The 22,298-nt window shown below is 33.9% G+C and overlaps 2 protein-coding genes across 2 annotated transcripts in view; one reads left to right on the top strand and one right to left on the bottom strand.

The window, feature by feature from the left end:
• PDE4B (phosphodiesterase 4B) overlaps window positions 1-22,298 on the bottom strand; it is a 701,553-nt gene that overhangs the window by 608,982 nt on the left and 70,273 nt on the right. The window lies entirely within an intron of this gene.
• LOC144577022 (uncharacterized) lies at window positions 36-2,223 on the top strand. Its single transcript, XM_078332158.1, has 2 exons — window positions 36-309; window positions 2,066-2,223. The coding sequence occupies exons 1-2, from the start codon at window positions 99-101 to the stop codon at window positions 2,155-2,157; spliced, it is 303 nt and encodes a 100-aa protein (XP_078188284.1). The 5' UTR covers window positions 36-98; the 3' UTR covers window positions 2,158-2,223.

Raw genomic sequence — 22,298 nt, 5'->3', positions numbered from 1 at the left:
GCGCTCGCTCCCATTCGCCGTCCCTGGAACGTGTCAGTCTCTCGCTGTGCATCTGCCATGAATACAGGACGAAGAGCTCTGCAGCTACCGGCTGCACAATGAGGGACTGGGGCGCAGAAGACGCAGATCCCGGGGTCGAGGGAGGCAAGGCAGTCAGCGGGGCCCATTACGTGGAAGGAGCCAGTGGGACCGTGGGAGTCTGCTGGTCTCCTGTTGCACAAAGGCGCTCCAGAGTGAAAACACGCAGTGCTTCTGAACCAACAGGTCGGATCACCTCCCAAGAGGTGCTCCACCAAGATACCCCTGAAGGTGGGTCCTGCAACTTGGGAATTCGTGTAATGAAGCAACAGGCACTCAGGAACCTAAGCCTGCTTTAAAAATGCAACTGGGTGGATTCCTGCGTGTGTGTTTATCTGTGTGTGTGTTGTGTGTGGGGGGGAGTATGGTGTGGGAGAGGTATGCGGGAAAGCACAAGTTGCCTTTTCCCTGGTTGTCCAGCCCTTTCAGTCAGAGAAAAAGAGAAGGAAGCTAGCAGGGAAAAGAGGAGGAAGACAGGCATGAAGTAACTTTGTCTATCCAACTACTACACTAGCTAGAGACCAAAATGACTTTAAGAGATAACATTTGCCTGTTTCCCAATTTATTGTAATATACCTCATGGCACACCCACTTTGCGTTGAGCATTTTGCAGAAGCTGAGGGTGCAGAGTCGATTAGGACATAGTCTCTGCACTCAAGGAGCTCACTGCCTAATGGGAGAACCAACTATGAAAGCTCAAGACAAACAACACAAGTATAACACAACAGAAGCCCATGCCAATTGTCTAAGTGGAAGCAATTTTTTCTGTGTAAAAGAAGGAAGAGGTCAGGGAATTAAATCCCATCTGAACTATTTATTAAAGGACAAATAGGAACTTCCCAAAGAAGTGGCTATAACCTAATAACCTGTTATTCACCCATTAACCCAAAATAGCTTTGCAAGCCTATACATTGAAAGGCATCTAAGAGCTTATCAGTGTAGGGACTTAATGAGCTTTCCCCTTCATGGTTTTGGAGGAAACATATTCAAACACTAGCCTTTGGAGTGTAGAACACCCATTTCTCCACATCTGAGATGCTACCAAGTGTTAGCTGGTTATTCTGCCTTTTTGGACCTGTTGCTTAACACTATACCATCTACCTCATTCATAACCTTGAAACTGATCCCAAAGGCAAAATCAATAATAGTGAGGCAATAAGTACATGAAAGGAAGCCAATAATTTCTGCATTGTAGTCATTATTCTCTCAGTTTTCATCCGTAAATGATGACAATGTAATCTCTCTTTCTAAACTAGAGTTAGGATTAATTAGTTGGATGTATTAAATATAAGGCAAACATTGCATAAAAAGGATATAAGGAATCTAAATTGTAGTTCAATCTAGGGGAAATAAAGAACCAGTCTGAGTGTCATGCTCCCCCTTTCTGAATATGAGAAACTTGAAAGGATTAATAATTACTAAGCTTCCCAAGGTTATTATATCATCTTCAGAAAAATGTGTCCAAAGAGTTCTTACTAAAAAAAAGAATTCTTATATGGACTCCAGTAGAAAATGATGTCAGGTTTTTAAACATCTTTCCCATGTCTTTCTAAAAATGACATAAACTAACAAAGAGAATGAAGAAAAAGTGTCAAATGCCATTTTCAACAAACATATTCTTTACCTGCAAACTCCAAAGCACTTCTAAAGGTTGCCAAAAGCAGCTGAGTTTGGGCAGAAGTCATATGGAAAGGGCCCAGGGAGAGGCAATGGGAACCAGCAGTAGAAATATCAGAAAGTGCCAGCAAAAATATATTTTCTGGGAAATGAGAGGTGTATCATAAAATGCAAACGCTATGTCTCTGAAAAACTGGAACAGAAGCAGAAGGAAGAAGGCAAAAGAGATACATAGATATGGATGAAGAAAGGAGACACAGGGAGTTTCCAGAAACACAGTAGCAGCAGACCTGAGGGTCAGCAAAACTTAAGTGCTTGAAGATGATCAAATCACTATAAAAATGTTAAAAGTCCTGTTCCTTCTTTGTAGGAACTTGGGAGCAGAGAACTATTGGACAAAGATCTTCTGGACCTAAATTCCTTCAGAGTCTCAGAGGAAGTGAGTATACAAAGATACCATAATTACTGGAAGCAGTCTGTTTGTGAGATTGCAGTAAAAGTGAATGTATCATCTATTGCTGCATAACAAGCCACCCAAGACAATGGTTTAAAAAGCTACCAGTGATTTGCCTACAATTTAGTGAGATGAAAAATTGGAATGGGCTCAGCTATGTGGGCTCAAAGGCTAAGCTCTGTTCCATGTGGTATCAGCAGGTCTTGCTCACATATCTGGGGCTCTGAAGGGATGGCTTGTACACCTAGGACCTTTTCCCAGGAAGCTAGTCCGGCTTTTTCACATGGAGGTAGACATGTTCCCAGCAGCAAGACAGATGGCAACCTAGTGTTCATCCTCTAGTGTTTGCACCCTTTCAAGTTTCGAGCTTCTGTATGTGTCATGTTTGCTAATGTCCCATTGGCTAAAGCAAGTCATGTAAGTCCAGAGTCAATGTGGGAGGATGTTATGGGCATGGGTAGAGGGAGATGTCAATTATTAGGGATCATTAAGTGGTAGCTTTTTGTTTTGAGAGCAGGAATGCCACTTTGCAACCTCTACTTCAGGAACTTTCTCTAAAGACTTTCATCAGAAAAAAAATCCATTCAATAGTGATCAGTGATAAAGAAGAAACTGGAATAATACAGATACAGGCATACTATTTTTAAAATTCAGATAATAAGCATCAAAACTTTCTAATAGGTGAAGGGAAAATGTGATGTCACAGAGACAATTAAAATTGTGACTGTAAATTATGCAATGAAAGAAAAAAATTAATAGTACTTTTGCATAGTATTTACTGTTGTCAGGCAATATTCTAACTACTTTGCAAAGGCATGAACTCAATTGATTCTCAGCACAACTCTGTAAGTTAGATATTGTGCTTATTATCATCATTATACAGATTTAAAAACCAAAGGCACAAGTTAAGTAACACTCAAGATCACACAGTTAGTTAGAGGAGGATCCAGTATTTAAACCCAGTTAATCTTGTTCTAGTGTCTTTGCTCTTATTCATAAGCAGCATACTTCTCTAAATGAAGTATATTTGTTGCTATGTTAAGAAATAAACATCATCTATTAAGGAACACCAAAAAACACAAATGAAGAAACTCAAGAGAGAGATGAGGAGGACGAAATTAGCTTATATTTTTATAGAAAGAAGAAGAAAACCAAACCATGATAGAAATGAAGAACATATTGGAAGAAACACAAAGGAGGAATAAGTATTGTGGATAAGTAAGAGATAGCAAATGAAATTATCTGTGTGAAACTGATAATGATAGATGAAATACAACACACATATAATTGGAGTCTCTAAAGAAGAAAACCTTATTAGTGGAACAGAGAAAATCGTTTAATACAAAATTATAAAAGAACTTTCTTGAAATTGATAAAAAAAGATTTCAATCTACATGTTCAAAATAAATCTGTAGTAAACAAGTTGATTCATAATGGTTGAAAAAAGAAATATACTAACAAACGATTGAATTTTCTATGTAAGTAAGGAACCCTTGAAGCAGATAATCAAAAAAGATCAATTCTCATAGGAAGAAAAATAAAACAACCTACCCTCAGTCTTCTTGAAAACAACATTCAAAGCCTAATGACACTGGGCTTTTGTTCCAATGACAATAGAAACAAAACTTATTATGTTCTCATGGAAAAAAATATATAATCTAAGGATTTTATATCTAGCTAGTTATTCAACATATATAAATGTCATATTTTTAAACATTAGAATTCAAAGAATATTCCTCCCATAAGGCAATATACTAGAATAAAAATAGGAAAACTTTCTCAAAAGGACTAGTGGTGAACACTGAATATATTTTTACTATAAAACTAATATTACAAAAAAATTTTGAATGTCATAGGCTTTGTAAATATGAAAATTACGCAAATCACAAATGCTAGGAAGGGAAAAAGAAAAGGTGGTGGTAATTAGAATAAATTCATTGATCGACTCACCTATAACTGTTGAGGATTAAGAATGTATAACAGTAAAAAGATAAACACTAAGAAATGTAATTTTTAAACAATATGTGACAGCTGATAAAATGCAGTGTAGGAAAAAGAAGAGGATACATACAAATTTATCATTGCTCATAACTAATAGTTATATCCAAAACAATAGAGAATATGAGTATTATATGAAGATGAAATTATAAAGGTAGCAACTAGAGAGCAAATTTGCACCTTAATGCACACCTTCTTAAATATCAGAGGAACCATAAACACATGTGCACATGTATACACACACGTATATACACATATGTATACACACGTGTATATATCAAATAATTGAGACAAATACTTCTCAATCAATACATATTTCAAGCTATTTTTAAAAAGGATTTTCAAATTGCATTAAAACCAAAACTCCATGCTATACACAAGATACACATTGAAAAAGAAAGGTTCAGATGGTTGAAAATAAAAGGAAGAGCAAAGTTTTACTCAAATAATGCCCCTCCACATTTCCCCTACCCGAATACATGGAAAAGGGATAACAATAATCTAGCAGAACTTATGACTTTAATACCTGCCAAGTTGGACTCAGGACAAACAGGTATCAAATAAAACAAAGAATAACATGTATGATATAAAAAGTAAAAATCACAATGAAGATGTGAAAATTATAAATATCTGTGAACCAAATACATAGCAGAAACTTGTATATACAAATTTGATTACAAGTGATATAAAGACGTATAGAAACTAACAGACCAAAAACAGGAGACTTTTACTCATCTCCCTCAGTCAAATTCTAGATATATTAGACTTTGTACCTCAAAAGTAGAGATTACTATTTTTAAGGGCTAATATTCATAAAAATTTCCATGTATTAAATCATAAAGATGTAATGCAAAAATAAGAAATTACAGACACTATATGATCGCAATTCCATAAAAACAGAAATAGAAAAATCAGAAAAACAAAAATCTTTTCACCTAAAAATTATAAACAAAAAACTCTCTTAAATAACTTTCATGAAAAAATTGTAAGATTTCTTGAAAATAATGAGATATGAAAACACTTCTGAATAGAATTCTGTGATGTAGCTTAAGCTTAATTCATGAAATATGCACCAACTCAAAAAGTTAGAACAACTATTATTAAATAGAAGGAAAATAAAAGAATTAAACAATTTAGAAGAATTAATAAATGAGATAGGAAAGGAAGGTGATTAGAGCTGTGTAATTTGAAAAGTCAGTCTTTCTAATATTTAAAATTATTGTTAATCAGAAAATATAAATACAAAGTACAAAATTATAAAGGGTTAAACATAGAAATAAAGAATGTTAATATAATTTTAAGGACAACTTTTACCTATTATAATGTTCCTCAATCATTTTTTCATTTTTGCTCCCTAAGAAAATTTTAATTTAATTTTTCTCTAATTAGATAAATTAACTATTATAATATCAGAGATATATTGCCCCAATTGACAGTACATGCTCTACTAAAAGAAAATACATTTGAAAATCTGGGTTCAATGGGTACTTTTAGTGGGAAATATAATTAACCTAAACCAACCCTAAAGGACAGAAATTCCAAAGGGAAAAAGTTGAGAAAATTGTCAATTCCTTGCCCTCCTCCAATGAGTAACTAAGCCAATATGAATTTTACAAGGAAATTTTACCAAACCATTGAAGAATGGATAATTCCCATGATATCTAATCTATTAAAAATGTAAAAAAGAAGGAATAATTTCAATTAAATATTATTAGGTATTTAGCATTAATACTAAAATTTAACAATGACCACACATAAAGGAAGCCTATAGACCAGTCTTACTTTTAAATCCAGAATCCAAGAATATAAGCATAATTCAATATTAGCAATTTTTTTCAGATAACTAATCATAGGGAAAGACCTAAATAGCAAGAACCATAAAAAATTTTTTCTAGAGACATTTAAAAGGCATTTGAAAAATTCATTAGCCATTTTGAGTGTTTTTCACTTTTTAATTTAATTCAATTTTTTATTGGCACATAATAGATGTACATATTTGTGGTGGTACCTGTGATAATATAATACACTTATATAAATAGTAAAAATCAAATAAGTGTAATCGGGGTATCCATCACATTAGTGTGTTTTCTTTATGTTAGCAACATTTGATTATTCTCTTCTAGCTATTTTGAAATATCCAGTAGATAACTGTAAACTAGTCACCCTACTGATCTATCAAACACAAAGTACACACAAGGTTTTCTTTCATCTATCAAAGTGTGTATGTGCACCCGTTCATCAATCTCTCTTCCCTTTCCAGTCTCTGGTAGCTATCAGTCTGCTCGCTATTTCCATGAGATCCACTTTTTCAGCTCCCGCTTATGAGTGAAAACAAGCAATAGTTGTTTTTCTGTGCTTGGCTTATTTCACTTAACATAATGATCTCCAGTTACCTCCATGTTGCTGCAAATTGCAGTATTTCTTCATTTTTATGGCTAAATAATATGGCAACGTGTATATAGACCATATTTTCTTTATTTATTCACTGATGGGCACATAGTTTGATTCCATATTTTGGCTATTCTGAATAGTGCTGCAGTAGACATAAGAGTGCAGATATCTCTTTGATTTTTTTATTCTTTTGGATATTTTCATAGTGGAGTTGATGGATTATATGGTAGTACTAGTTTCCATTTTTTTGAGGAAGCTCCATATGGTTTTCCATAGTGGCTGTACTAATTTACATTTTCACCAATCATGTATGAATGATACACATCTTTCTCCACATCTTCACCAGCACCCATTATTTTCTGCCTTTTTAAAAAGAGCCATCTTAACTGGAATGAAATTACATCTCTTTCTGGTTTTGATTTGCATTTCTCTAATGATTAGTGGTGCTGAGCATTTTTTTCATACACCTGTTGGCCATTTATATGTCTTCGTTTGAGAATGTGTGTTGAGCTTTTTTTGCCCATTTTTTAATTGGATTATTTGGGTTTTTTTGCTTTTGAGTTGTTTGAGCTCCTTACATATTCTCCTTATTAATTCCTTGCCAGATAGATAGTTTGCAAATATTTTCTCCTGTTCTGTGGGTTTTCTCTTCACTTTGTTGATTGTTTCCTTTTCTGTGGAAAACTGTCTTAGCTTACTACAATCTTATTTGTATACTTTTGTTTTGATTCCTGTGCTTTTGAGGTCTTACCCCCAAATTTTTTTGCCCAGACCAATGTCCTGGAACATTTCCCCAAAAGTTTCTTCTAGTAGTTTTATAGTTTCAGATCTTCAGTTTAAGTTTCTGATCCATTTTTATTTTATGTTTCTGTATTATGAGAAATAGAAATCTAGTTTCCTTCTTCTGCATATAGTTACTCAGTTTCATGGCACCGTTTGTTGAAGGGACTGCCCCTTTCCCATTGTATGTTCTTGATACCTTTGTCAAAAATGAGTTTACTGTAAATATGTGAATTTATATTTGGGTCCTCTATTTACTTCCCTTGGTCTTTTTGTCAGTTTTTATGCCGGTACCATGCTGATTTGATTACTATGGGTTTATAGCAGTTTTTGAAATCACATAGTGTGATGCCTCCAGCTTTGTCATTTTTGCTCAGGATTTCTTTCACTATTTGAAGTCTTTTGCACTTCCATATAAATGTTGAGGGTTTTTAAATTTCTTTAAGGAATATCATTAGTATTTTGATAGAGATTGCATTGAATCTGTAATTTGTTTTGGATAATACTATCATTTTAAATATACTATTTTTTTAAATTCATAAGCATGGAATATTTTTCCATTTTTTTGTTATGCTTCAATTTTCTCTAATCATAATTTTATGATTTTCCTTATGTAGAACTTCCACTTCTTTGGTTAAATTGATTTTAGGCATTTTATATTCTTTGTAGCCATTGTAAATAAGCTTTCTTGATTTATTTTGCAGATTGTTTTTGTTGGCATATGTAAATATTGATTTTTTTATGTTGATATTGCATTCCTAGAATTTTACTGAATTTATAAATTCAAATAGTTTTTGTATGGTCTTTAGATTTTTTTAAGTATAAGGTCATGTCATCTGCAACCAAAGCTAATTTGAACTCTTCCTTTGCAATTTAGATGCCCTTTATTACTTACTCCTGCCTAATTGCTCTGGCCAGGACTCCCAGTATTATGAATAAAATGGTGAAAATGAACATTCTTGTCTTGCTCCAGATCTTAGAGAAAAGGCTTTCAATTTTTCTCCATTCACTACAATGTTATCTGTGAATCTGTCATATATGGCCTTTATTGTGTTGAGGTATGCTCCTTCCAATTTGTTGAGAATTTCTATCATAAAGGGGTGTTGAATTTTATCAAATGCGTTTTCAGCATCTATTGTAATTATCACATGGTTTTTGTCCTGGGTTCTGTAGATGTGATGTATCACATATTTTTTTCTCTCAGAGTATTTGACTCGATGTTGTTATATTTTAACATATCAGTATGTTTGGGGGGAATAGGCAGTGTCTGGCTACATGGGTAAGTTATTTAATGATGATTTCTCAGATTTTGGTGCACACATCACCCAAGCAATGCACTCTATACTCAGTGTGTACTATTTTATTCTTCACCTCCCTCCCATCTTCCCCCTGAATCCCTGAGGCCTGTTGTATCATTCTTATGGCTTTATGTCCTCATAGCTTAATTCATACTTATAAGTGAGAACATTTGATGTTTGGCTTTCCATTCCTGAGCTACTTCATCTAGCATAATGGCCTCCAAATCCATGCAGGTTGCTGCGAATGCCATTATTCCATTTCTTTTTATGGCTGAGTAGCATTCCATGGAATATGTATACTGCATGTTCTTTATCCATGTGTTGATTGGTGGGCATTTGGGCTTATTTGATATTTTTATAATTGCAAATCGTGCTACTATAAACATGCATGTGTAAGTGTCTTTTTCATATAATGACTTCTTTTCCTCTGGGTAAATACCCAGTTTTGGGATTGCTGATCACGTGTTAGATCTACTTTTAGTTCTTTAAGGAATCTCCATACTGTTTTCCATAGCGGTTGCACTAGTTTACATTCCCAACAGCAGTGTAAAAGTGTTCCCTTTTCACCACATCCATGCCACATCTATTATTAATTTTTGATTTTTTAATTATGGCTATTCTTGCAGGAGTAAGATGGTATCACATTGCGGTTTTGATTTGCATTTTCATGATAATTAGTGCTGTTGGGCATTATTTCATATGTTTTTTGGAGATTTGTATATCTTCTTATAGGAATTGTCTACTCATGTTCTTAGGCTACTTTTTGATGGGATTATTTGTTTTTTTTCTTGCTGATTTGTATGAGTTCCTTGTAGATTCTGGATATTAGTCCTTTGTCGGATGCATAGTTTGCAAAGATTTTCTCCTACTTTATGGTCGTCTGTTTACTCTGCTAAGTATTTCTTTTGCTGGGCAGAAGCTTTTTAGTTAAATTAAGTCCTATCTATTTATATTTATTTTTGTTGCATTTGCTTTTGGGTTCTTGGTCATGAAGTCTTTGCCTATGCCAATGTCTAAAGGGTTTTTCCAATGTTATCTTCTAGAATTTGTATTGTTTCAGGTCTTAGATTTAAGTCTTTGATCCATCATTGATTTTTGGGTAAGATGAGTGATGAGGATCCAGTTTCATTCTTCTACATGTAGCTTGCTAATTATTTCACCTCATTTGTTGAATAGGATGTACATGCCCCACTTTATGTTTTTGTTTGCCTTGTCAAAGACCACTTGGCTATAAGTATTTGGCTTTATTTCTGGGTTCTCTATTCTGTTCTATTGGTCTATTTGCCTATTTTTATACAAGTACTATGATGTTTTGGTGATTATAGCCTTATAGTATAGTTTGACGTCAGGTAATATGATGCCTTCTGATTTGTTTTATTTGCTTGGTCTTGCTTTGGGTATGCAGGCTCTTTTTTGGTTCCATATGAATTTTAGGATAGTTTTTTCAATGATGATAGATGATGATGAGAATGATAATAGTATTTTGATTGGAATTGCATGGAATTTGTAGATTGCTTTTGGCAGTATGGTCATTTTTGCAATATTGATTCTACCCATTCATGAGCATAGGATGTGTTTCCATTTGTTTGTGTGGTCTATGATTTCTTTCAGCAATGTTTGGTGGTTTTCTTTGTATGCATCTTTCATCACTTTGGTTAGGTCTATTCCTAAGTAATTTTTTTTTTGCACCTGTTATAAAAGTGTTGGTTTCTTGATTTGATTCTGAGCTTTGTTACTGTCGATATATAGAAGAGCTACTGATTCATGCACATTACTTTTGTATCCTGAAACTTTGCTGAATTCATTCTCAGTTCTATCAGCGTTTTGGATGAGTCTTTAGGGCTTTCAAGACACACAATCATATCATCGGTGAACAGCAACAGTTTGACTTCCTCTTTACTGATTTAAATGTCCTTTATTGCTTTCTCTTGTCAGTTTGCCCTAGCTAAGATTTCCAGTACCATGTTGAATACAAATGATGAAAATAGGCATCCTTTTTTTGTTCCAGTTCTCAGGGGGGATGCTTTCAACTTTTCCCTGTTTGGTATAATGTTGGCTGTGGGTTTATCATAGATGGCTCTTATTACCTTAAGGTATGTCCCTTCTGTGCTGATTTTAGCTGAGGCTTTTCATCATAAAGGGATGCTGGAGTTTGTCAAATGCTGTTTCTGTGTCTATTAAGATAATCATGTAATTTTTGTTTTTAATTCCGTTTATGTGGTATATCACATTTACTGACTTGTAGATGTTAAACCAACTCTGCATCCCTGGTATGAAATCTACTTGATCATGGTGGATTATCTTTGTTGTATGCAGGTGGATTTGGTTAGCTAGTATTTTGATAAGTATTTTTCCATCTGTGTTCCTTAGGAATATTGGTCTGTAGTTTTCCTTTTTTGTTAGTCCTTTCCTAATATCAATAATAGGACAATGCTGGCTTCATAGAATGGTTTGGGGAAGATTTGCTCTTTCTCTATCTTTTGGAAGTGTCAATAGGATTGGTATCAAGTCTTCTTTAAATGTCTCGTAGAGTTCAGCTGTGAATCCATCTGGTCCTGGCCTTCTTATTGTTGTTGGAAAATTTTTTAATTATCATTTTAACCTCGCTGCTTGTTTTTGGTCTGTTCAGAGTTTCTATTTCCTGGCTTAATCTAGGAGGGATGTATATTTCCAGGAATTTGTCCATCTCCTCTAAGTTTCCTAGTTTGTGTGCATAAAGAGGTTCATAATAGCCTTGGATGATCTTTTGTATTTCTATGGTATTGGCTCTAACATAGCCCTTTTTGTTTCTAATTGAGCTTAACTGGATCTTCTCTCTTCTTTCCTTGGTTAATCTCACTAATGGTCCATCACTTTTGTTTATCTTCTCAAACAACCAACTTTTTGTTTCATTTATCTTTTGTATTAATTTTTAAATTTTATCTTGTTTCCATTTCATTTAGTTCTGCTCTGATTTTTATTATTTCTTTTCTTCTGTTGGGTTTGGATTTGGTTGGTTCTTATTTCTCTAGTTCCTTAAACTATGACATTAGATCATCTACTTGTGCTTTTTCAGACTTTTTAATGTAGGCAATTCTTGATTTGTGTGTGTTGAACCATCCTAGCATGCCTGAGATGAATCCCACTTAACCATGTTGAATGATGGTTTTCATGTGTTGTTGAATTCAGTTTGCTACTATTTTGTTGAGAATATTTGTATCTATATTAAAAAGTGATATTGGCATGTATTTTTCTTTGTGGTATACTTATTTGATTTTGGTATCAGGATAATGCTGGCCTCATAGAATAAATTTGGAAAGAGTCCCTCTTCCTCAGTTTTTTGACGTGTTTGAGTAGAATTGGTATTAGTTCTTCTGTAAATGTTTGTTACAATTCAGCAGTGAAGCTCTCAGGTCCTGGGCTTCTGTTTGATGAGAGATATTTTATTAGCGACTCAATTTCATTACTCATTATTGGTTTGTTGAGGTTTTCTACTTCTTATTTTTCAATATTGGTAAGTTGTATATGTCCAGAAACTGATCAGTTTCCTCAGGTTTTCAAATTTGTTGGCATGTAGTTGTTTATAATAGCCTTTCATATTAGATTCTTTATGTTTCTGTAGTCTTGGTTGTTATGTCTCCTTTTTCATTTCTGATTTTATTTATTTGGGTGTCCTCTTTTTTCTTAATTAGTGTAGCTAAATATTTGTTGATTTTTATCTTTTCAAACCACTTATATTCTCTTGCTGAATTGACCCCTTTATCATTATATAGTTCCCTTCTTTGCTTCTTTTTACAGTCTTTGATTTGTAGTCTATTTTATCAGATATAACTATATCTTATATAACTATTTTATCTGATATAACTATAGTGATTCCTGCTCGTTTTGGTTTCTAATTGTATGGAATATCTTTTTCTTCATCGGTTCTGTGCCTTTTAATTGGACAATTGAACCCATTTACTTTCGCATTTATCGATAAACAAGGACTTACTGTTGCTACTTTATTGCTTATTTTCTGGTTGTTCCCTAACTTCTTCCTATCTTCCTTTCTTACTGTTTCCCTTTGTGGTTAAGTGATTTTCTCTGGTAATATATTTTAATTCATTGCTTTTTATTTTTAGTGAATCTATTATAAGTTTTTGCTTTATGGTTAACATGATGTATACAAAAACATCTTACAGCTATAAAAAGCTATTTTAAGGGGAAGACAACTTATGTTAAATCACAAAAAAAAGAGTAGAAACAAACAGTCAAAGAAGAAAATTTTTAAACTCTCCATTTTAACTCCCTCCCACATTTTTACTTTATGTTGTCACAATTTAAAATTTTTTTCTAGTGCATAACTCTTAACAGGTTGCTATAGCTATTATTGGTTTTGATAGATTTGTCTTTGGGGTTTCATACCATCTGCTTTGAGTTCTTCCTCTTCTCTGTGGCCCTAGGAGCTGTCTCCTCATATTTGAGTTCTGAAATACTGCTAGGGATAATCTCGATGCTTTATATTTGTTCTTGCTTTTCTGTGGGGGAGAGCAGAGCTAGCTTGCTTCTTTGTCACTATTTGGAAACCAGAAGTCTCAATCGACAACCATTTTTTTATTTAAAAAAAAACCTCCCAGTTATCTAGGTGTATATCAATCCTTGCTCAACAAGATAAATTTATCTATCCCACCCAAAAGCCATATTAAAGGTAAAACAGTAAAGGTATTTCCACTAAAGTAAAGGAAAACACCATGATGCAAATGTTGTAACTATCTTTAACTTTATACTTGGCTTATAAGTTAGTGCAGAGAAGAAAAAGAAATTGAAGTTCTAACCATTAGAATTAAGAAGGTTCGTCATGACTAATTTTTATGGCATCTCAACTGAGCCACAAGATGCCCAGATATCTAGTTAAACATTATTCCTAAAATATAATTTTATTCCTCCATAAAAAGAATGAAATTATGTTATTTGCTGCAACATAAATGAAACTGGAGGACATTATGTTAAGTGAAATAATCAAAGCACAGAAAGACAAATTCCACATGTTCTCATTCATATGTGGGAGCTAAAATCACTTGATTATATGGAGATAGAGAACAGAATGATAGGTACCAGAGGCTGGGAAGGGTATGAATCTGGTGAATGGATACAAACTCATGTTAAATAGGAAAAATAAGCTCTAATGTTCAATAGTGGACTAAGATGACTATATTGTCACTCTTCATATTGTATTTTTCAAGGTGGCTAGAAGAGAGGACATAAATGTTACCAACACATAGAAATAATAAATGCTTAAGGTGATATATGCCCCCAAATGCCCTATTTGATCATTACACAATCTATACATGAAAAAATACATGTACTACATAAATAAAATATTATGTATAAATAAGAGGAAAAACATTATTTGTGGGTATATCTGTTAGTGTGTTTCTGGAAGAGATTAGCATTTGAACTGGTAGACTTAAGCAGATTGCCCCTCTCAATATAGGTGGGCATCATTCAGTCCATTGAGGACCTGATTAAAGCATAAAGGCCAAGGAAGAAAGAATTATCTCTCTCTTATTGACTCCTTAACCTGAAACATTTGTTTTTCTCCTGCCCTCAGACTGGGACTTACACCATAGGCCCCCAAGTTCTCAAGTGTACATACTTGGACTAAAACTCATACCATCATTTCCCCTCATTCCCAGGCCTTTGTACACAATCAGACTAGAAATATAACACAAGCTTCCCGTGCCTCCAGGTTGCAAGTGACAGATTGTCAAACTTCTCAATCTCCATAATCATGTGAGCCAATTCCTCATAATAAACTCCTTTATGTATACATGTATATATACATACACATATGTATATTTAGAAATAGCTATTTTGATTCTAAAAAATTCTGTTTTGGAGTAATTAAATGTATAAATTAATTTAGAACTACTGTGTATAATATGTATATACATATATGTATATATGTCTGTAATACATATACATACATATGCATGTATATATGTGTGTGTGCATACATATATATATATCCTGTTTATTCTGTTTCTCTGGAAAACCCTGACTAATACAGAGGTAAAACCTTCACTATTTGTAGAAAATATGAGAATATCTGGAAACTCCAAGCAAATCAATTGAAAACTATTATAAACAATAAGTATTGTATCAATATACAGAAAAACAGCTTTTTACAAATACAAACAACCAGTTAGACATAATGAATAAAATGTCTCACATTAGCAACAAAAAAGCTGAAATATCTAAAAATAAACTACACAGAAAATGTTTAAGACCTATAGAGTCATGATATGCATAACCATGCTTTCATCAATGATAAATGCATTCTCAACAGTGGTCCAAAAAGATTATAATGAAGCTACCCTTTAGAGTTATATCATTTTTAATCTTTTATACCAAATTTTTAGTGTAACTTTTCTATGTTTAGATACACAAATACTTTCAATTGCCTACAGTATTCAGTATAGTAGTAACATGCTGTTTTAGCCTAAGAACATTAAGCTTTACTGTACAGCCTATGTGTATAGTAGGATATACCATCTAGGTTTGCATAAGCACATTCTATTATGTTTGCATGACAAAATCACCTAAACTTGCATTTCCCGAAATATAATGTTATGTGATGCATGACTATCAGTATATAGAAAACTCTGGTTGACTACAGAAACAAAAGTAAACATAAATAAACAGAAAGACATTCCATGTTTTTCAACAGGTAGATTCAACATAATAAAAACAAGAGTTCTAAATTAATCTATACATTTAAAGTAATTACTCCAAAATAGAATTTTTTAGAATCAAAAACACTATTTCTAAATTTCATGCAGAAGAATAAACAAGAAAAGTTCTAGAAGAAAACATGGGCACAAATCTTAAATCCAACGCCATTAAAAGGAGATTGAAAAGTTTGACTGTATAAGAAAAAGCAAACTTCTGTATACTAAAAAGGAAAAAAAAAAAGGGAGATGAAGCAAACAACAATGAGCAAAAGCAAAAGATGAATTGGGATAAATTATTTGAAAATTTGGAAGCTCCTCTCACCTTTTTCTTGAGAGAGTACAAATTGAATCAGCTCCTTTAGCAGGCGATTTAGTCATATAGATTCTCATTGAAAATGTATGTACATTCTGACCCAGAAACCTCATTTTTATTATATTTCAGTTATTATACATGCAGAATATATTAAAGTGAATATGCTAACAGTTACTAAAGTTGACTAACATATGAAATAATTTATATGCAAATGGTGGGATAAATATAGCCATTCCATTGTATGGCTATATCTTTGTTATAAAAAAAAAACTAAGAGTAATCCTTCTGTGTACCAACATAGAAATTTTTCCAAGATACATTATTAAGTTTAAAAAGTAGATTACCTTTGGGTAACAAACAGATAAATGTAAGAATATGCATTTGTCTTAACTGAATACAAATTTTTTTAGTCTCTGAAAGGATATCCAACAAACAAATAAAAATGCTTAACTCCGGAGGTGGAGTAGGACCTGGGACATGGGTAATAAGCTTTTAGTGAGTTTTTATAATTTTTATCTATTTAAACATTTTAAAATAAAAACTTAAAAGTCATTAGATGTAATGTGAATTATGTGTTTCTATCCGCAATGGTGTCTTTAATGCTGGGGGAAATTTTTGATGTGCCACAGAACAATAACAGTACTTTCAGTGATTTCTTTCTGTGAAAAGGTCAAACTAATTTTTACGTGCAGAGTTATAATCATGTTATCAAGCATGATTCATGTGGTTATTTCAGGAATGTAATCTTTCTTATTTATTTATTAATCATATATTCAAGTGTCAAAAGAAATGACAACTTCTAAAGAAATGATATATTTATCCATATCCCTGTTTGAAAGCTCTTTTATATTAGACTTCAGGCCAAAACTGGCTGACTTCAAACATAAAGTTGAGCCTAGCCATTTAAGGAACTTGTAGCATCAACAAATTCAACTCTGCTGTTCTCAAACTTCAGCCCTTTAGTAGGAACAGAGCAATCCTCTGAAAATGTCAACCTCAGAAGAATGTACAACTCAGGTCATAGACAGCCACCAGTGAAAATTCAAAATAAGGATCATTGTCAATGCTGGAACAACATGGTTACAAATAGTCTGGGAAATTGTAGACTTGCTCTGGTTTCATCTCTATAACCCATTCTTTGGGAGAGCAAGCCTAAGTAAACAGTAATTTATTTTAAGGTGAAAGAACAGCTTCAAAGCAACTCAAATCTTCACGTTTCCCCCTACAATATTCCTCAAAAATAACATCAGTCCTTCCTGGTTTTCTAAAGTGCTCATGTAGATTATGATTTCCTCTCCTTACAGCTCAATAACATTCCATCATATGAATATACCACATTTTATTCATTGATTTATTGGTTGATAGATATTTAAGTTGTTTTCACTTTTTGGTTATTACAAATAATGCTGCTCAGAACATTTACATACAAGAATTTGTGTAGACATTTTTTTTTTTTTTTTTGAGACAGAGTTTCGCTCTTGTTACCCAGGCTGGAGTGCAGTGGCGCGATCTCAGCTCACCGCAACCTCCGCCTCCTGGGTTCAGACAATTCTCCTACCTCAGCCTCCCGAGTAGCTGGGATTACAGGCATGCGCCACCATGCCCAGCTAATTTTTTGTACCCTTAGTAGAGACGGAGTTTCACCATGTTGACCAGGATGGTCTCGATCTGTTGACCTCGTGATCCACCTGCCTCGGCCTCCCAAAGTGCTGGGATTACAGGCTTGAGCCACCGCGCCCGGCCGACATATGTTTTTAATTTTCTTGGGTATAAATCAGGGAGTGGAATTGCTGGATTGTAAGACAACACCATGTTTAACCTTTTAAGCAACTGCTAACCATTTTCTAAAGCAAATACACTGTTTTACATTTTTAAGATGATAAGCAACTTCAGCAAAGTCTCAGGATACAAAATCAATGTGCAAAAATCACAAGCATTCCTATACAACAATAACAGACAAACAGAGAGCCAAATCATGAGCGAACGCCCATTCACAACTGCTACAAAGAGAATAAAATACCTAGAAATACAACTAACAAAGGAAGTAAAAGATCTCTTCAAGGAGAACTACAAACCACTCCTCAAGACAATAAGAGATGGACACAAACAGATGGAAAAACATTCCATGCTCATGGTTAGGAAGAATCAATATCATGAAAATGGCCATACTGCCCAAAGTAATTTATAAGATTCAATGCTATCCCCATCAAGCTACCATTGACCTTCTTCACAGAACTGGAAAAAACCATGTTAAACTCCATATGGAACCAAAAAAGAGCCCGCATAGCCAAGACAATCAATGTATAGTTTCTTTAGCCAATATATGACCTGAAGATATTTTCTACCATTCCATGAGTTGTCTTTTCACTTTTTTTATGTCCTTCAAATCACAAAAGCTTTTCATTTTTATGAAGTTCAATTTAGCTATTTTTTTAATTTGTCATCTATCCTTTTGGTGTTATATGTAAGAAACCATTGCGAATCCGAAGGCACAAAAGTTTACTCCCATTTTCTTCTAACAACTTTATAGTTTTAGCTCTATGTTTATGTTTACTTATATTTAGACATCTAATCCATTTTTGAGTTTATTTTTTTATATGTTAGGAGGTAGGAGTTCAACTTCATTCTGTCCCAGTGACTATATAGTTATCCCACCATCATTTGTCGAAGATACATTCTTTCTTCATTTGTCTTGTCCTCCTTATCAAAAAATTAATTGATCATAAATGTAAGGAGTTCTGGAATCCCAAATCTATTCCATTGATAGATATTTCTACTGTTTCACCAGTACCACACTATCTTAATTACTGTAGCTTTGTAGTAAGGTTTGAAATTTGAAAGTGTGAGTAGTGCAACTTTGTTTTATTTCAAGATAATTTTGTCTATTCCGTGTCCCCTGCATTTCCATTAATTTCAGGATCAGCTTAGCAATTTCTGCCAAAAGCTGGTAGAGTTTTAATAAGCATTTAATAGGCATTAAATCTGTTGACCATTTTGGGGAATATTGCTATTTTAACAATACTAATTTTCCAAAGCATAAATATGGTGTATATGTCCAACTGTTTAGATCTACTTTAAAATGTTTCAACAATGTTTTGTAGTCTTTAGTGTATAACTTCTGCACTTCTTTTGTTAAACTTATTTCTAGGAATTTTATTCTCCTTTAACAGTAAAATTTCTTTTTATGCTATCTTAAATAGGATTGTTTATTGAATTTTATTTTTGGTTTTTTTTATTGCAATTGTGTAAAAATACAATGGATTTTCGCTGCTGCAACCTTGCTGAATTCATTTATTGCATCTAATAATTTCTAGTGAATTAGTTAGGGTTTTCTATATACAAGATCATGTCATCTGTAAATAATAATAGAGATAGCCATTCTTATCAAACTAATACAAGAACAAAAAAACAAATATTATATATTCTCACTTCTAAGTGGGAGCTAAATGATCAGAACACATGGACACATAGAGGGGAATAACACACACTGAGGTCCATGGGAAGGTGGAAAGTTGGAGAAGAAAGAGGATTAGAAAAGATAATTAATGGGTGCTAGGCTTAATACATGGGTGATGAAATAATCCATACAACAAATCCCCATGACACAAGTTTACCTATGTAACTAACCTGTCCATGTATCCCTGAACTTAAAATAAAAGTGAAAAAAAAAAGGAGAGCAAGATTATTCTTGGTATGATGCATGGGACATGCTGACTTGCTCTCAGAATATTAGCAGTTATCATTATGGTTATTGGAGTGATGCTAATAAATGTGCAGTACTGACCCAGAGTGGTGAACTTTGGCTCATTTTGAACTGCACTGTTATTCAAGAAAAAAAAATGATAGCTCGGTATAGCTCTACTTCTTTCTTTCCAAATCTGGATGCATTGTACTTCTTTCAAATAACAAATGGAAAGCTTCCAGGCTTTCACCAGTAAGTATGATATTTGCTGTGGGTATTTATTTCATAGATAACCTTAATCAAGTTGAGGCAATTCCTTTCTAATCCTAGTTTATTGAGCGTTTTTTAACTTGAAAGGATGTTGTGTTTTGTCAATTTTTTCTGTGCCTATTGAGACGATCATATAATTTTTGTCATTTATTCTGTTAATACAGTATATTACATGAATTTTTTATCATAAGTTAAATCAACTTTGCAATCCTGGAATAAATCCAACTTGGTAATTGTGCACAATCTTTTTTTATATATTGATGTATTCAGTCTGCTAGTCTTTTGCTGAAGAATTTTGCATCTATTTCATAAAGGATATTGATCTGTAGTTTTTTTTTCTAATAATGTCTTTGTCTGATTTTGGTATCAGGATAATAATGGCCTCATAGGGTAATTTTAGAAGCATTCTCTCCTCTTCTATTTTTTTTTTTTTTTTAGTAGTATGAAAGATTGTTGTCAATTCTGCTTAAAATCATTGTGAATTTGTCTGTAAAGCCATTTGGACCTGTGCTATTCTTTGTGAGAAGTTTTTGACTGCTAATAAGATATCTTCTCTTATTATAGATGTATTTAATTTTGGGGGATTTTCCGTTGGTTTATTTGCTTTTTGATTTTTGTTTTGTTGCTCTTTCACCTAGGCTGGAGTGCTGTGGCGTGATCATAGCTCTTTGCAGCCCTGATCGCCCAACTTCAAGTGATCCTTCTGATTCAGCCTCCAGAGTAGCTCGGGCCACTGTTTCACACCACCACACCCATCTAATTTTAAAATTATTTTTGCTAGAGGCAGGTCTCACTATTTTGCTATGGCTAGTCTCAAATTTCCTAGCTCCACTAATCCTCCCACCTTGGCCTCCCTGAATGCTGAGACTATAGGTATGAGACACAGCACCTGGCCTAGACTTTTTATATCATTTCTATAATCAGTTTTAGGAACTCAAAGATTTTGTCTTTCTGAGATTTCTAGAAGTCTATTCATTTCGTCTAAGTTATCTAATTTGACAAAGAATTTTGTTGAAAATTTCCATATTTCTTTATAATCCTTTTTTATTTCTATTAGGTAAGTAGCGATATTATTTTTGCATTACTGATTTTAGTAGTCTGATTTTTCTCTCTTGTTTTCTAGGTCAGCCCAGGTTTTTCACTTTTGCTGATTACTTTCAAAGAATTGACTTTTATTTTTTCTAATTTTCTCTATTTTTTTATCGTTTCCACTATTCTTTATTATTTTCTTTCATCTGCTTCATTTGGATTTTTATTGCTCTTCTTTTTCTATTTTCTTAAGGTAAAAAGTTAAAACCTATTTATTTGAGATCTTTCTCTTTTTTTTTTTTTTTAATTTTTTATTGGATTATAGGTTTTGGGGTACATGAGCAGAGCATGCAAGACAGTTGCGTAGGTACACACATGGCAGTGTGCTTTGCTTTTCTTCTCCCCTTCACCCACATTTGGCATTTCTCCCCAGGCTATCCCTCCCCACCTCCCCTCCCACTGGCCCTCCCCTTTTCCCCCCAATAGACCCCAGTGTTTAGTACTCCCCTTTCTGTGTCCATGTGTTCTCATTTTTCATCACCCACCTATGAGTGAGAATATGCGGTGTTTCATTTTCTGTTCTTGTGTCAGTTTGCTGAGGATGATGTTTTCCAGATTCATCCATGTCCCTACAAACGACACGAACTCATCATTTCTGATTGCTGCATAATATTCCATGGTGTATATGTGCCACATTTTTCCAATCCAGTCTATTATCAATGGGCATTTGGGTTGATTCCAGGTCTTTGCTATTGTAAACAGTGCTGCAATGAACATTCCTGTACATGTGTCCTTATAGTAGAACGATTTATAGTCTTTTGGATATATACCCAGTAATGGGATTGCTGGGTCAAATGGAATTTCTATTTCTAAGGCCTTGAGGAATCGCCACACTGTCTTCCACAATGGTTGAACTAATTTACACTCCCACCAACAGTGTAAAAGTGTTCCTTTTTCTCCACATCCTCTCCAGCATCTGTTGTCTCCAGATTTTTTAATGATCGCCATTCTAACTGGCATGAGATGGTATCTCAATGTGGTTTTGATTTGCATCTCTCTGATGACCAGTGACGATGAGCATTTTTTCATATGATTGTTGGCCTCATATATGTCTTCTTTCGTAAAGTATCTGTTCATATCCTTTGCCCACTTTTGAATGGGCTTGTTTGTTTTTTTCCTGTAAATCTGCTTGAGTTGTTTGTAAATTCTGGATATCAGCCCTTTGTCAGATGGGTAGACTGCGAAAATTTTTTCCCATTCTGTTGGTTGCCGATCCACTCTAGTGACTGTTTCTTTTGCCGTGCAGAAGCTGTGGAGTTTCATTAGGTCCCATTTGTCTATTTTGGCTTTTGTTGCCAATGCTCTTGGTGTTTTGTTCATGAAGTCCTTGCCTACTCCTATGTCCTGGATAGTTTTGCCTAGATTTCCTTCTAGGGTTCTTATGGTGCCAGGTCTCATGTTTAAGTCTTTAATCCATCTGGAGTTAATTTTAGTGTAAGGTGTCAGGAAGGGGTCCAGTTTCTGCTTTCTGCACATGGCTAGCCAGTTTTCCCAACACCATTTGTTAAACATGGAATCCTTGCCCCATTGCTTGTTTTTGTCAGGTTTATCAAAGATTGTATAGTTGTATGTATGTTGTGTTGCCTCCGGTGCCTCTGTTTTGTTCCATTGGTCTATATCTCTGTTTTGGTACCAG

The sequence above is a fragment of the Callithrix jacchus genome, chromosome 7 (assembly GCF_049354715.1).
Source record: "Callithrix jacchus isolate 240 chromosome 7, calJac240_pri, whole genome shotgun sequence".
Classification (NCBI taxonomy): domain Eukaryota; kingdom Metazoa; phylum Chordata; class Mammalia; order Primates; family Cebidae; genus Callithrix; species Callithrix jacchus.
This window is presented reverse-complemented; position numbering and strand designations above follow the sequence as displayed.

Coding starts and splice junctions, on each gene's coding strand:
- LOC144577022 (XM_078332158.1), top strand. CDS start 99: ATGAGGGACTGGGGCGCAGAAGACGCAGATCCCGGGGTCGAGGGAGGC. Junction 310..2,065: donor CCACCAAGATACCCCTGAAG/GTGGGTCCTGCA, acceptor CCTTCTTTGTAG/GAACTTGGGAGCAGAGAACT.